We start from the raw sequence: 16053 nt of genomic DNA, 5'->3' as shown, positions 1-16053 counted from the left end.
GCCTTCTTTCTGCTGCCCTCATCTCACCCAAAACAAGCATTTAGGAGCCTTCTTTCTGCTGCCCTCATCTCACCCAAAACAAGCATTTAGGAGCCTTCTTTCTGCTGCCCTCATCTCACCCAAAACAAGCATTGAGGAGCCTTCTTTCTGCTGCCCTCATCTCACCCAAAACAAGCATTTAGGAGCCTTCTTCCTGCTGCCCTCATCTCACCCAAAACAAGCAGTGGAAGATTTAAACAGATACCTGAAGAGGTCTTTAGTTGTTCTCGTCCATCTCACTTTTGTGGGTAGGGATGTGACTGTCATGGAATTTATGATGACGGTAATTGGCCAGCCAATAACAGCCGGTCTCCATAATACCTGTTTGAATAGCAGTTAGACACTCCTTTTATCCTCTCCTGACTGCAAGAGCTGTTATAAAAATAGAACAAATAAAATGTGCGTCCCCATTCAAGTCTATGATGGCTTTATGGGTGGACTGGAAGCCGTTGGGCCCCCCTATGATGGCTTAATGGGTGGACTGGAAGCCGTTGGGCCCCCCCTATGATGGCTTAATGGGTGGACTGGAAGCCGTTAGGCGCCCCCCCCTATGATGGCTTAATGGGTGGACTGGAAGCCGTTGGGCGCCCCCTATGATGGCTTAATGGGTGGACTGGAAGCCGTTGGGCGCCCCCCATGATGGCTTAATGGGTGGACAGGAAGCCGTTAGGCGCCCCCCCTATGATGGCTTAATGGGTGGACTGGAAGCCGTTGGGCGCCCCCTATGATGGCTTAATGGGTGGACTGGAAGCCGTTGGCGCCCCCTATGATGGCTTAATGGGTGGACTGGAAGCCGTTGGGCGCCCCCCCCCCTATGATGGCTTAATGGGTGGACTGGAAGCCGTTGGGCGCCCCCCTATGATGGCTTAATGGGTGGACTGGAAGCCGTTGGGCGTCCCCCCTATGATGGCTTAATGGGTGGACTGGAAGCCGTTGGGCGTCCCCCCTATGATGGCTTAATGGGTGGACTGGAAGCCGTTGGGCGCCCCCCTATGATGGCTTAATGGGTGGACTGGAAGCCGTTGGGCGCCCCCCTATGATGGCTTAATGGGTGGACTGGAAGCCGTTGGGCCCCCCCCCCATGATGGCTTAATGGGTGGACTGGAAGCCGTTGGCGCCCCCCTATGATGGCTTAATGGGTGGACTGGAAGCTGTTGTCGGCGCCCCCCTATGATGGCTTAATGGGTGGACTGGAAGCCGTTGGGCGCCCCCCCCCCCATGATGGCTTAATGGGTGGACTGGAAGCCGTTGGCGCCCCCCCCATGATGGCTTAATGGGTGGACTGGAAGCCGTTGGGCGCCCCCCATGATGGCTTAATGGGTGGACTGAAGCCGTTGGGCGCCCCCCCCCATGATGGCTTAATGGGTGGACTGGAAGCCGTTGGGCGCCCCCCCCTCATGATGGCTTAATGGGTGGACTGGAAGCCGTTGGGCGCCCCCCCCTCATGATGGCTTAATGGGTGGACTGGAAGCCGTTGGGCGTCCCCCCCATGATGGCTTAATGGGTGGACTGGAAGCCGTTGGACGCCCTCCCCCCCATGATGCCTTAATGGGTGGACTGGAAGCCGTTGCAAGTGTACCCATAGGAACAAAGCAGGAAGTGCATCAATATGTGTTGTGATTTGTTGATTCAACTCAACTGACATTAACAAAGAAATACATTGACCAGCATCAGTTAACATCATTTGAATGAACATTCTACATTACCATGGAAATAATTGCATCACAATACCAAGCAGCCATTGCCAGTGAACCCATGAGTTTACTAGTCAAATTGCAGTGGTGTAAAGTACTTAATTAAGTAAAAATACTTTAAAATACTACTTCGTGTGTTTTTTGGAGGGTATGTGTACTTTACTATTTATATTTTTGACAACTTTTGCTTTACTACCTTTCCCAAAGAAAATTATAGTGTTTAGTACATACATTTATACTTTTTCCCTGACCTTGTTTTTGAAAGAAATGCAAATCTATTGTCCATTTAAAATAACATCAAATAGATCAGAAATACAGTGTAGACATTGTTAATGTTGTAAATGACTGTTGTAGCTGGAAACGGTAGATTTTTAATGGAATATTTACATAGGCGAACAGAGGCCCATTATCAGCAACCATCACTCCTGTGTTCCAATGGCACGTTGTGTTCGCTAATCCAAGTTTATCATTTTAAAAGCAAAAGCAATTTCTCGCATGGAGCAGTCTTCATTTCTCAGAACAAGAATAGACTGATGGGTTTCAGAAGAAAGGTCTTTGTTCCGGGTTATTTTCAGCCTGTAATCGAACCCAGAAATGCTGATGCTCCAGATACTCAACTAGTCTAAAGAAGGACAGTTTTATTGCTTCTTTAATCAGTACAACAGTTTTCAGCTGTGCTAACATAATTGCAAAAGGGTTTTCTAATGATCAATTAGCCTTTTAAAATGATACACTTGGATTAGCGAACACATCGTGCCATTGGAACACAGGAGTGATGGTTGCTGATAATGGTCCTCTGTTTGCCTATGTAGATATTCCATTAAAAATCAGCTACAATAGTCATTAACAATGTCTACACTCTATTTCTGATCAGTTTGATGCTATTTTAATGGACAAAAAATGAGCTTGTCTTTCAAAAACAAGAACATTTCTAAGTAACCCCAAACTTTTGAACGGTAGTGTATACTGTATGTGTATATTTACTGTATGTATATATATATATATATATACTATTTGTATATACACAGTTGAAGTCAGAAGTTTACATACACCTTAGCCAAATACATTTAAACTCAGTTTTTCACAATTCCTGACATTTCATCCTAGTTAAAATTCCCTGGTCAGTTAGGATCACCACTTTATTTTAAGAATGTGAAATGTCAGAATAATAGTAGAGAGAATGCCAGCAGAGGGATGTAGTGGCTCTCGTTGGTAGAAGGAAGAGTGGACCAAAGTGCAGCGTGGGAAGTGGTCATGATCTTTATTATCAAAAAACACTGAAACAAAATCACAAAGCGAAAGTGAACAGATCTGCACAGACACTAAACAGAAAACAAGATCCCCAATCAGAGACAACGATAGACTGCTGCCTCTGATTGGGAACACACACACACACACACACACACACACACACACAAGGCCAAAAACAAAGAAATACAAAACATAGACTTTCCCACCCGAGTCACACCCTGACCTATTCCTCCTGACAGAGCTGGTGTAACTGCGTCAGGTTTGTAGGCCTCCTTGCTCGCACACGATCTTTCAGTTCTGCCCACACATTTTCTATAGAATTGAGTTGTGATGGCCACTCCAATACCTTGACTTTGTTGTCCTTAAGCCATTTTGCCACAACTTTGGAAGTATGCTTGAGGTCATTGTCCATTTGGAAGACCCATTTACGACCAAGCTTTAACTTCCTGACTGATGTCTTGAGATGTTGCTTCAATATATGCACATAATTTTCCATCCTCATGATGCCATCTATTTTGTGAAGTGCACCACGAGTTTTCAAGACTCCCACCTAAGTGTATGTAAACTTCCGACTTCAGCTGTATTCTGTTTGTGTGTGCATGAATATATATATATATAGATTTTTACGGTTATTATATTTTCTTGTCAGACTTGATCCGTAACCATCGGTTACACAGTGATACAGTACCGGTACCAGCCCTATTTTTGAGTCATAACATTGTGCGTGATGGACCGACGCAAAGAAAAACTCAACCTGTGTTTTGACCTACCTACCCAAGAACTCATATGTGTCTTTCAGAAACATGCTCTTGACTTATGCTAATGAAACAAAGTGTTGAATATTTGTATTTTTTATATTTTTTTAATCAATTCATCCTTTGCCGTTTGTGGTTCGCAGGAGAATCGTGTCAGAGTATGAGAGGACCATTGCACAGATGATTGGTGAGTGTTTCTCTGACAGCTGCAGTCATACTGACCTATCCCCAGCGAAGCTCAGGGGTTTTAATACACGCTTTACAATTATTGTCTTGAACGTTACGACAACATTTAGATCTGTGCCTAAATAAAACATATCCAATGTAATTATTTGACATGAGAGGGCCATATACAACTCACTATTTAACATCCCAGGGGATTTAACATCACAGGGGATTTAACATAACAGGGGATTTAACATAACAGAGGATTTAACATAACAGAGGATTTAACATCACAGAGGATTTAACATCACAGAGGATTTAACATAACAGAGGATTTAACATCACAGAGGATTTAACATCCCAGAGGAATAAACATCACAGAGGATTTATAGCAATATTTGGTTAATTCTCCCTTACCTCACAAACTGTTCAGTATTATAATACAAAACATCTTATAAAACATCTTATTAAATTCATTATTTTTGTCAAAAACACTAAATCTGAATCTGCTATTGAGGTAAACTGTGTTACCACCTCTAATGCAGCAAAGGCTTTCACCTTCAATTTGTTCATATAAATACATCTTATTAAGCTCTCCTCCCCCTCCTCTCCTCCCCTCCCTCCGCTCTCCTCCTCCTCCTCCTCCTCCGCTCTTCTCCTCCCCTCTCTCCTCCCCCTCCTCCCCTCCCCCCCTCCTCTCCACCTCCGCTCTCTTCTCCTCCTCCCTCCCCCTCCTCCCTCCTCTCCTCCCCCTCCCCCTCTCCTCCCCGCTCTCCTCCTCCCTCTCTCCTCCCCCTCTCTCCCTCCCCCTCTCTCCTCCTCCGCTCTCCTCCTCCTCTCTCCACCCTCCCTCTCTCCTCCCCTCCACCCTGCTCTCCTCCGCCTCTCCTCCCTCCTCTCCTCCCTCCTCCTCTCTCCTCCTCCGCTCTCCTCCTCTACTCTCCTCCTCCCCTCTCCTCCCCCTGCTCTCCTCCTCCTCTACTTCTCCTCCCCCTCTCTCCTCCCCTCCTCCCTCCTCCTCCCTCTCTCCTCCCCTCCGCTCTCCTCTCCTCCTCCTCCTCCCCGCTCCTCCTCCCCTCTCCTCCTCTACTCTCCCTCCCCCCTCCCTCCTCCCCCCTGCTCCCTCCTCTCCTCCTCCCTCCCCTCCCTCCCCCTCTCCTCCTCTCCTCCTCCGCTCTCCTCCCTCCGCCCTCCTCCCTCCTCCCTCCCCTCCTCCTCTCCTCCTCCCCCCCTCCACCTCCTCCTCCCCCTCCCTCCCTCCCTCCCTCCTCCCTCTCTCCCTCTCCACCCCGCTCTCTCCCCTCCCTCCTCCCTCTCTCCTCCCCGCTCTCCTCCTCCTCCGCCTCTCCCTCCCCTCTCCTTCTCCCTCTCCTCCTCCTCCCTCCTCTCTCCTCCTCCGCCTCCTCCTCCACCCTCCGCCTCCTCCTCCCCTCCCTCCTCCTCCACTCCTCCTCCTCTCCTCTCTCCACCTCCCCCTCTCCCTCCGCTCTCCCCTCCGCTCTCCACCTCCCCTCTCCTCCCCTCCTCCTCCCCTCCCTCTCCTCCGCCTCTCCTCCCTCCTCTCCTCCTCCTCTCCTCCCTCCTCCCTCCCCTCTGCCTCCTCCCTCTCCTCCTCCACTCTCCTCCCTCCGCTCTCCCTCCCCCTCTCCCCTCCTCCCTCCCCCTCCTCCCTCTCCCTTCCTCCCTCCCCCTCTCTCCCCTCCCCCGCCTCCTCCTCCGCTCTCCTCCCTCCGCCTCCTCCTCCCCCTCTCTCCTCCTCCCTCCTCCTCCTCCTCCCCTCTCTCCTCCCCCCTCTCTCCTCCTCCGCTCCCTCCTCCTCCTCTCTCCACCTCTGCTCTCCTCTGCCGCTCTCCACCCTCCTGCTCTCCACCTCCGCTCTCCTCCTCTACTCTCCTCCTCTACTCTCCTCCTCTACTCTCCTCCTCTGCTCTTCTCCTCCCTCTCTCCTCCTCCTCCGCTCTCCACCTCTGCTCTCCTCCTCCTACTCTCCTCCCTCTGCTCTCCTCCCCTCTCTCCTCCTCTACTCTCCACCTCCGCTCTCCCTGCCTCCTCCTCCTCCCCTCCTCCTCCTCTCCCTCTCCTCCTCCTGCTCTCCTCCTCCTCTCTCCTCCTCTACTCTCCTCCCTCTGCTCTTCTCTCCTCCCCCTCTCTCCTCCCCTCCCTCTCTCCACCTCCTCTCTCCCTCCTCCTCTCCCTCCTCTACTCTCTCCTCCTCTGCTCTCCTCCTCCGCTCCTCCACCTCCTCCTCTCCACCTCTGCTCTCTCCTCCACCTCCGCTCCACCTCTCCTCCTCCTACTCTCCTCCACCTCTGCTCTCCTCCTCCGCTCTCCTCCCCTCCTCCCCTCCTCCACCTCCTCCGCCCTCCTCCCCTCTCCTCCTCCGCTCTCCTCCTCCCTCCTCCTCCTCCACCCCCGCTCTCCCTCCACCTCCCCCCTCTCTCCTCCTCCTCTCTCTCCTCCTCCTCTCTCCTCCTCTCCTCCTCCTCCGCCTCCACCTCCTCCCTCTCCGTCCCTCCTCCTCCTCCTCCCTCTACTCTCCTCCCTCCTCCGCTCTCCTCCTCCGCCTCCTCCTCCTCCTCCTCCTCCTCCGCTCTCCTCCTCTGCTCTCCTCCTCCGCTCCTCCACCTCCTCCTCTCCACCTCCTCTCTCCTCCTCCTCCTCTCCCCCTCCTCTACTCTCCTCCTCTGCTCTTCTCCTCCTCTCCCCCTCTCCTCCTCCTCTCTCCACCTCCTCTCTCCTCCTCTACTCTCCTCCTCCTCCCCGCTCTCCTCCTCCGCTCTCCACCTCCCTCTCTCTCCACCTCCGCTCTCCTCCTCCTCTCTCCTCCCCTCTACTCTCCTCCTCCCCTCTCTCCTCCTCCGCTCTCCCCTCCCTCCTCTCTCCTCCTCCTCTCCCTCCTCCTCTCCTCCCCTCTCTCCTCCTCCCTGCTCTCCTCCTCCCTCTCCTCCCTCCTCCTCTCTCCTCCCCTCCTCCCTCCCCTCCTCCCTCCCTCCTCCTCCCCTCCGCTCTCCCTCCTCCTCTCCTCCTCCCTCCTCTCTCCTCCTCCTCTCCCCTCTGCTCTCCTCCTCCTCCCTCCGCCTCCTCCCTCCTCCTCTCCCTCCTCTCCACTCTCCCTCCTCCTCCCTCCCTACCTCCTCCCCCGCTCTCCTCCTCCTCCTCTCCTCCCCCTCTCTCTCTCACCTCCCGCTCCTCCTCCTCCTCTCCCTCCCCCCTCTACTCTCCTCCCCCGCTCTCCCCTCCCCTCCGCTCTCCCACCTCCTCTCCTCCCCTCCCTCTCCTCCTCCTCCCTCTCTCCTCTGCTCTCCTCCTCCTCCTCCTCCTCCGCTCCCTCCACCTCCTCCTCTCTCTCCACCTCCGCTCTCCTCCTCTACTCTCCTCCTCTGCTCTTCTCCTCCTCTCTCCTCCTCTGCTCTCCTCCTCCCCTCCCTCTCCTCCTCCACCCCGCTCTCCTCCTCTACTCTCCACCTCTGCTCTCCTCCTCCGCTCTCCCCTCCTCCTCTCTCCTCCTCCCTCTCTCCTCCTCTACTCTCCTCCTCCTGCTCTCCTCCTCCTCCTCCTCCTCCCTCTCTCCTCCTCCGCTCTCCTCCCTCTCCTCCTCTCTCCTCCTCCTCTCTCCTCCTCCTCTCTCCACCTCCGCTCTCCTCCTCCTCTCCCTCCTTCTCCTCTCTCTCCTCCCTCCTCCCTCTCTCCTCCTCCTCTCCTCCTCCACCTCCCTCTCTCCTCCTCTGCTCTCCTCCTCTACTCTCCACCTCCTCCTCCCTCTCTCCTCCTCCTCTCTCCACCTCCGCTCTACTCCTCTGCTCTCCTCCTCCTCTCTCCTCCTCCTCTCTCATCCTCCGCTCTCCAGCCTCACTTTTCCATTCCACATCAAACCCACAAGATTTACTCCTCGTCCTGTTTATCTCGCAACTCTTGTTCATTTCTCCCTTTCCACCTCTGGACTTTTCTGAAGCTCTGCTCTGATTTGTGCTACTTGATGATTTCATCCCATTATTCACACAGCACCAGGGGGGGATCAACTCCATTATCGCCACAGCACCAGGTAGAAGGGGCAACTCCATTATCCCCACAGCACCAGGGGAGGAGTTAACTCCATTGTCCATATGGCACCCGGGAGGGGTCAACTCCATTATCCATATAGCACCAGGGGTGGGGTCAACTCCATTATTCACACAGCACCAGGGGAGGGGTAAACTTCATTATCCACACAGCACCAGGGAAGGGGTCAACTCTATTATTCATATAGCACCAGGGGTGGGGTCAGCTCCATTATCCCCACAGCACCAGGGGAGGAGTCAACTCCATTATTCACACAGCAGCAGGGGAGGGGTCAACGCCATTATCCATACAGCAGCAGGGGAGTGGTCAACTCCATTATACACACAGCACCGGGGGAGGGGTCAACTCCATTATTCACACAGCACCAGGTAGTGGGGTCAACTCCATTATTCCCACAGGACCAGGGGAGGAGTTAACTCCATTGTCCATATGGCACCAGGGAGGGGTCAACTCCATTATCCTTATAGCACCAGGGGTGGGGTCAACTCCATTATCCACACAGTACCAGGGAGGGGTCAACTCTATTATCCACACAGCACCAGGGGAGGGGTCAACTCCATTTTCAACACAGCACCAGGGGAGGGGTCAACTCCATTATCCACACAGTACCAGGGAGGGGTCAACTCCATTATCCACACAGCACCAGGGGAGGGGTCAACTCCATTTTCCACACAGCACCAGGGGAGGGGTCAACTCCATTATCCTTATAGCATCAGGGGTGGGGTCAACTCCATTATCCACACAGTACCAGGGGGGTCAACTCCATTATCCACACAGCACCAGGAGAATGGGTCAACTCCATTTCCACACAGCACCAGGGGAGTGAATTAACTCCATTATCCACACAGTACCAGGGAGGGGTCAACTCCATTATCCATAAAGCACCAGGGGTGGGGTCAACTCCATTTTCCACACAGCACCAGGGGGAGGGGTCAACTCCAGTATCCACACAGCACCAGGGGAGGGGTCAACTCCAGTATCCACACAGCACCAGGGGAGGGGTCTACTCCATTATCACTCAGACACTCAGAAATGGCTCTCTCACCTGTCTGGCAGGGTTGGAGTCAATTCCATTTCAATTCACTCAATTCATGAAGTAAGTTGAAATTCCTATTCCAATGCTCTTCAATTATGAGACACATGAAATGTGGAATTTCTGTTGAAATGGAATTGATCCCAACTCATGTGTCCTGCACCCTCCCAGCTTGACTTATAACACAACCCCTTATTTTGTGTTTCTGCTCCCGTCTCGGCCTGTTCCTATTGTGTAAACTCTCTCTAACAGGGCTGCCAGGTGAGTATCGAGGACTCGACCCATTAGTTGCTTGTGTCTTCAGATCACATCCGTCTGTTAAAGAGAGAGAGAGAAAACTCTCTTCGTCTCGTGACATTTGTCTTTACATTGTTTGTTGTCGTTCACTTTTCAACATTTCTTTGTCAGGCAACTGGTGGTACAATACCTTTAATTCGTTTCCACACAGCACCAGATTTTCTTAAAGAAGCCTTTCTGTCATGGGATAACATGCAAAGCAGGGCCCTTTAAAGGCTCCTTTCACTCAAAAATGTGATTTTCCTATGTTTTATATATATATTTCAACACTGTGATATTGTGAAATTATGAAAATTCTGATGATGTCCTTTTTGTGTAAGAGCTTTTTGAAAAGAAATATTCAGCCTGTTTTGAGTTCTGGCCTGGTGACATCACAGTTAATTAACCAATAAGAAAGAGAGTTCCAAACCTCTCTGCCAATAGCAGCTAGTTTTCAGTTTTCACCCTCCCCACTCAGACCACTCCCAAGTGCACACCACACACCACACACACACACACACCACACACACACACACACACACACACACACACACACACACACACACACACACACACACACACACACACACACACACACACACACACACACACACACACACACACACACACCCCACACACGCACCACACACACACACACACACACACATTCACAACAACACAATTCAGTCCCTAACCTTTAACCCTAATTCAGTCCCTAACCTTTAAGCTAAACATTTATATATATTTTTACTTCACTACATTCCAAAAGAAAATTATGTACTTTTTACTCCATACATTTTTCCTGACACCCAAAAGAACTCTTTCTATTTTGATTAGCATGACAGAAAAATTGTCCAATGCACGCACTTATCAAGAGAACACCCCTGGTCATCCCTACTGCTTCTGATCTGGAGGACTCACTAAACAGAGAACATCCCTGGTCATCCCTACTGCCTCTGATCTGGAGGACTCACTAAACAGAGAACATCCCTGGTCATCCTTACTGCCTCTAATCTGGAGGACTCACTAAACAGAGAACATCCCTGGTCATCCTTACTGCCTCTAATCTGGAGGACTCACTAAACAGAGAACATCCCTGGTCATCCCTACTGCCTCTGATCTGGAAGACTCACTAAACAGAGAACATCCCTGGTCATCCCTACTGCCTCTGATCTGGAGGACTCACTAAACAGAGAACATCCCTGGTCATCCCTACTGCCTCTGATCTGGAGGACTCACTAAACAGAGAACATCCCTGGTCATCCCTACTGCCTCTGATCTGACAGACTCACTAAACAGAGAACATCCCTTGTCATCCCTACTGCCTCTGATCTGGAGGACTCACTAAACAGAGACCATCCCTGGTCATCCCTACTGCCTCTGATCTGGAGGACTTGTATTTATATGTAATTCTGGTTCGTCTAATATAAGGAATTTGAAATGATTTATACATTTACTTTTGATACTTAAGTATATTTACAGTGGGGCAAAAATGTATTTAGTCAGCCACCAATTGTGCAAGTTCTCCCACTTAAAAAGATGAGAGAGGCCTGTAATTTTCATCATAGGTACACTTCAACTATGACAGACAAAATGAGAAAAAAAATCCAGAAAATCACATTGTAGGATTTTTAATGAATTTATTTGCAAATTATGGTGGAAAATAAGTATTTGGTCAATAACAAAAGTTTTTTAATGAATTTGTTGGTGGCTGAATAAATACTTTTCTTTAAAACCAAATACTTTAAAACTTTTACTCAAGTAGTATTTTACTGGGTGACTTGTACTTTTACTTCGGTCATTTTCTATCAAGGTATCTTTACTTTTAAGTATGACAATTAGGTACCTTTTCCACCGCTGTGTATCAATGTATCAGTGTATCAATGTATGAATGTATCAATGTATCAATGTATCAATGTATCAATGTATCAATGTATCAGAGCCACAACAACAACAACAACAAATGTGTCACTGTCACAATACTTTTTGAGCTCCTTGTCGATAAGGGGGGGGGTTTCGATAAGGGGTTTCGATAAGGGGTTTCAAACATCTCCTCGGGAGACGTTTTACGTCGTTGTCGCCCTGAACAAACTCGTCGGATTCACCTACTGACTCAGGTATTAATTCAAACAAACCCTGGTCACCTGGGGGGGATCAGAATGTCCCAGTTTGCTGCTTTTCTCTGAAGTCCCCCTTTGGGCCTCGTTCATTTCGCTCATCGTTCAGTGTTTGTTCTGTCTGCATGCTTCACACAGAAACACAGGGTTTTATCAACATTGCCTTCGTGCTGAAATGTCCCTAATGCGTCATTAACTAATGTAGGAATACGTAGGAGTAGGAATTTACTCCGTTGTTTTCTTTTATTGATGTCAAATCCATTCTCTACCATTTCTCGATGAATGTAGTTACCAGTGTGTCTCTGTTTAGCCTCATTTATACTTGGCGCTAACATGCATCCTTAGTCCTGATCTTGTCCGCATTCTGATTGTGCCCACATTTTCTAAAATATGTTATAATTACACATGGTATTAAAATGTCTCTAATATTCGTCTACTGTGTCCGCATTGTAACCGGATCTCTTGGTCCCTCTGTATACCAACTACACACGTGTAAGATGTCCATACACAATGATTGGCTGACTGCCTCCGGAGGCGGGTCAGGGAGATCGGATCACAATTGGTCTTTTAATCATCGACATCTGTTAGGACAATGTGGGCACAATCAAAATCTGGACAAGATTAAGACAATGGACACATATAAGACTCTGGTATAAACAGCATGTGTGTGTGTGTGTTTGTGTGTGTGTGTGTGTGTGTGTGTGTGTTTGCGTGCATGTTTTAGTGTCTTTTGTATTTGTGTGTGCAGAATCAGGACCACCATCCAATCTGTGTTCTCCCTCTCCTCTCTCTATCATCCCTATCCTCTCTCTATCCTCCCTCTCCTCTACTCTCTCTCTATTCTCCCTCTCCTCTCTCTATCATCCCTATCCTCTCTCTCTATTCTCCCTCTCCTCTCTCTATCCTCCCTCTCCTCTCTCTATCCTCCCTCTCCTCTCTCTCTATTCTCCCTCTCCTCTCTCTATCCTCCCCTCTCCTCTCTCTATCCTCCCTCTCCTCTCTCTATTCTCCCTCTCCTCTCTCTATCCTCCCTCTCTCTCTCTCTATCCTCCCTCCCTCTCTCTCTATTCTCCCTCTCCTCTCTCTATCCTCCCTCTCCTCTCTCTCTATCCTCCCTCTCCTCTCTCTCTCATCCCTATCCTCTCTCTCTATTCTCCCTCTCCTCTCTCTATCCTCCCTCTCCTCTCTCTATCCTCCCTCTCCTCTCTCTCTATTCTCCCTCTCCTCTCTCTATCCTCCCTCTCCTCTCTCTATCCTCCCTCTCTCTCTCTCTCTATCCCTCCCTCTCCTCTCTCTATCCTCCCTCTCCTCTCTCTATCCTCCCTCTCCTCTCTCTCTATTCTCCCTCTCCTCTCTCTCTATCCTCCCTCTCCCTCTCTCTATCCTCCCTCTCCTCTCTCTATCCTCCTCCTCCCTCTCTCTCTATCCTCCTATACCCTCTCTCTCTCTATCCTCCCTATCCTCTCTCTCTATCCTCCCTCTCCCTCTCTATCCTCCCTCTCCTCTCTCTATCCTTCCTCCATGCCACTCCTCTCCAAAATCCTCTCTCTCTATCCTCCCTATCCTCTCTCTCTATCCTCCCTATCCTCTCTCTCTATCCTCCCTCTCCTTTCTCTATCCTCCCTCTCCTCTCTCTATCCTTCCTCCATACCGCTCCTCCCCCTATCCTCTCTCTCTATCCTCCCTATCCTCTCTCTCTATCCTCCCCCTCCTCTCTCTATCCTCCCTATCCTCTCTCTCTATCCTCCCTATCCTCTCTCTATCCTCCCCCTACTCTCTCTATCCTCCCTCTCCTCTCTCTTTCCTCCCTATTCTCTCTCTCTATCCTCCCTCTTCTCTCTCTATCCTCCCTCCATCTCTCTCCTCTCTCTGTCCTCCCTCTCCTGTCTCTCTGTCCTCCCTCCATCTATCTCCATCCCTCTCCTCATCTCATCTCTCCAACCTTTGTCCCTCCATCTCATGTCTCTCTCCGTCCTCTCTCTCTGTCCTCTCTCTCTCCTCCCTCCCTCCAGACGATGAGCAGAAGGATAAGTCTCTGTCTCACCACACCATCCAGCAGCTGACCGTAGAGAAAGACCAGGCTCTTTCAGACCTCAACTCAGTAGAGAAGAGTCTGGCTGAACTGTTCAGACGATACGAGAAGCTGAAGGACGTCCTCGAGGGCTACCGCAAGGTGGGTGGGTGGGGGGTGGGGGTGCTTCTGACGACTGCATACACACACTTGACTGAAGTCTGTTCGTCAATGTCGATCATGACGATATTCCAGAAGTCATTATCGTGGTTTCATGACTTCAGTCGGTTGTTTGATGTGGTCCTTTGTTAGTCCTGCCTTTGTGGTCTGAAATGGCTCAGTTGGTAAGAGTGAGATGCAACGGCAATGTTGTGGATTCAATTTCCACAGGGATCATATAAGAACTCAGTGTAAATTAGGATAAAAGAGTCTGTTTAGGGGCATCTTCATATGAGACCCTTTCAAACACAGTCTCTAGGTGTGTGTTACCTTTCAAACACAGTCTCTGTGTGTGTGTGTGTGTGTGTGTGTGTGTGCGCGTGCGTGTGTGCGTGCGTGCATGCGTGCGTGTGTGTGTGCGTGTGCGTGCGCGTGTGTGTGCGTGCGTGCGTGTGTGCGTGCGTGCGTGTGTGTGTGTGTGCGTGTGTGTGTGTGCTATAGTTGATTGGAGGTCTTTTGTACTGAAACCCTAAATCAGGTGTGTCTCTTTCTGGCTGTGCGTCTCCCCATCAGAATGAGGAGGTGTTGAAGAAATGTGCTCAGGAGTACCTGTCCCGGGTGAGGAAGGAGGAACAGCGTTACCATGCCCTGAAGATCCATGCCGAGGAGAAACTAGACAGGTGAGTCCTGAGATCCATGCCGAGGAGAAACTAGACAGGTGAGTATTAATGGGCCTCCCTCCCCCCTGGAGAAACTAGACAGGTGAGCCCTGATGGGCCTCCCTCCCCTCTGGAGAAACTAGACAGGTGAGCCCTGAAGATCCATGCCGAGGAGAAACTAGACAGGTGAGTCCTGAGATCCATGCCGAGGAGAAACTAGACAGGTGAGTATTAATGGGCCTCCCTCCCCCCTGGAGAAACTAGACAGGTGAGCCCTGATGGGCCTCCCTCCCCTCTGGAGAAACTAGACAGGTGAGCCCTGATGGGCCTCCCTCCCCTATGGAGAAACTAGACAGGTGAGCCCTGAAGATCCATGCTGAGGAGAAACTAGACAGGTGAGCCCTGATGGACCTCCCTCCCCTCTGGAGAAACTAGACAGGTGAGACCTGATGGGCCTCCCTCCCCTCTGGAGAAACTAGACAGGTGAGTCCTGATGGGCCTCCCTCCCCTCTGGAGAAACTAGACAGGTGAGCCCTGATGGGCCTCCCTCCCCCCTGGAGAAACTAGACAGGTGAGCCCTGATGGGCCTCCCTCCCCTCTGGAGAAACTAGACAGGTGAGCCCTGATGGGCCTCCCTCCCCCCTGGAGAAACTAGACAGGTGAGCCCTGATGGGCCTCCCTCCCCCCTGGAGAAACTAGACAGGTGAGCCCTGATGGGCCTCCCTCCCCCTGGAGAAACTAGACAGGTGAGCCCTGATGGGCCTCCCTCCCCTCTGGAGAAACTAGACAGGTGAGACCTGATGGGCCTCCCTCCCCTCTGGAGAAACTAGACAGGTGAGTCCTGATGGGCCTCCCTCCCCTCTGGAGAAACTAGACAGGTGAGCCCTGATGGGCCTCCCTCCCCCTGGAGAAACTAGACAGGTGAGCCCTGATGGGCCTCCCTCCCCTCTGGAGAAACTAGACAGGTGAGCCCTGATGGGCCTCCCTCCCCCCTGGAGAAACTAGACAGGTGAGCCCTGATGGGCCTCCCTCCCCCTGGAGAAACTAGACAGGTGAGCCCTGATGGGCCTCCCTCCCCCCTGGAGAAACTAGACAGGTGAGCCCTGATGGGCCTCCCTCCCCTCTGGAGAAACTAGACAGGTGAGACCTGATGGGCCTCCCTCCCCTCTGGAGAAACTAGACAGGTGAGTCCTGATGGGCCTCCCTCCCCTCTGGAGAAACTAGACAGGTGAGACCTGATGGGCCTCCCTCCCCTCTGGAGAAACTAGACAGGTGAGACCTTATGGGCCTCCCTCCCCTCTGGAGAAACTAGACAGGTGAGCCCTAATGGGCCTCCCTCCCCTCTGGAGAAACTAGACAGGTGAGACCTTATGGGCCTCCCTCCCCTCTGGAGAAACTAGACAGGTGAGTCCTGATGGGCCTCCCTCCCCCCTGGAGAAACTAGACAGGTGAGCCCTGAGATCCATGCCGAGGAGAAACTAGACAATTGAGACCTGATGGGCCTCCCTCCCCTCTGGAGAAACTAGACAGGTGAGCCCTGATGGGCCTCCCTCCCCTCTGGAGAAACTAGACAGGAGAGACCTGATGGGCCTCCCTCCCCCCTGGAGAAACTAGACAGGTGAGTCCTGAAGATCCATGCTGAGGAGAAACTAGACAGGTGAGACCTGATGGGCCTCCCTCCCCACTGGAGAAACTAGACAGGTGAGACCTGATGGGCCTCCCTCCCCTCTGGAGAAACTAGACAGGTGAGTATTGATGGGCCTCCCTCCCCTCTGGAGAAACTAGACAGGTGAGACCTGATGGGCCTCCCTCCCCCCTGGAGAAACTAGACAGGT

The 16053-nt window shown here is 51.3% G+C and overlaps 1 protein-coding gene across 1 annotated transcript in view; it reads left to right on the top strand.

Moving 5' to 3' along the window:
- Window positions 1–3882: 3882 nt before the first annotated feature.
- The window catches only part of LOC135534095 (transforming acidic coiled-coil-containing protein 2-like), a gene marked incomplete at its 5' end in the record, with an annotated part of 15898 nt that continues 3727 nt past the window's right edge, over window positions 3883–16053 (top strand). The window contains 3 exons of the mRNA XM_064961235.1: window positions 3883–3926; window positions 13402–13562; window positions 14133–14239. Of these exons, the coding sequence (XP_064817307.1) occupies window positions 3883–3926; window positions 13402–13562; window positions 14133–14239 (312 nt within the window). The remainder of the gene's footprint in view (window positions 3927–13401; window positions 13563–14132; window positions 14240–16053) is intronic.

This window comes from Oncorhynchus masou, unplaced genomic scaffold (assembly GCF_036934945.1).
Source record: "Oncorhynchus masou masou isolate Uvic2021 unplaced genomic scaffold, UVic_Omas_1.1 unplaced_scaffold_2994, whole genome shotgun sequence".
Classification (NCBI taxonomy): domain Eukaryota; kingdom Metazoa; phylum Chordata; class Actinopteri; order Salmoniformes; family Salmonidae; genus Oncorhynchus; species Oncorhynchus masou.
Note: the sequence above shows the minus strand (reverse complement) of the source record. Positions and strands in the feature narration are given on the sequence as shown.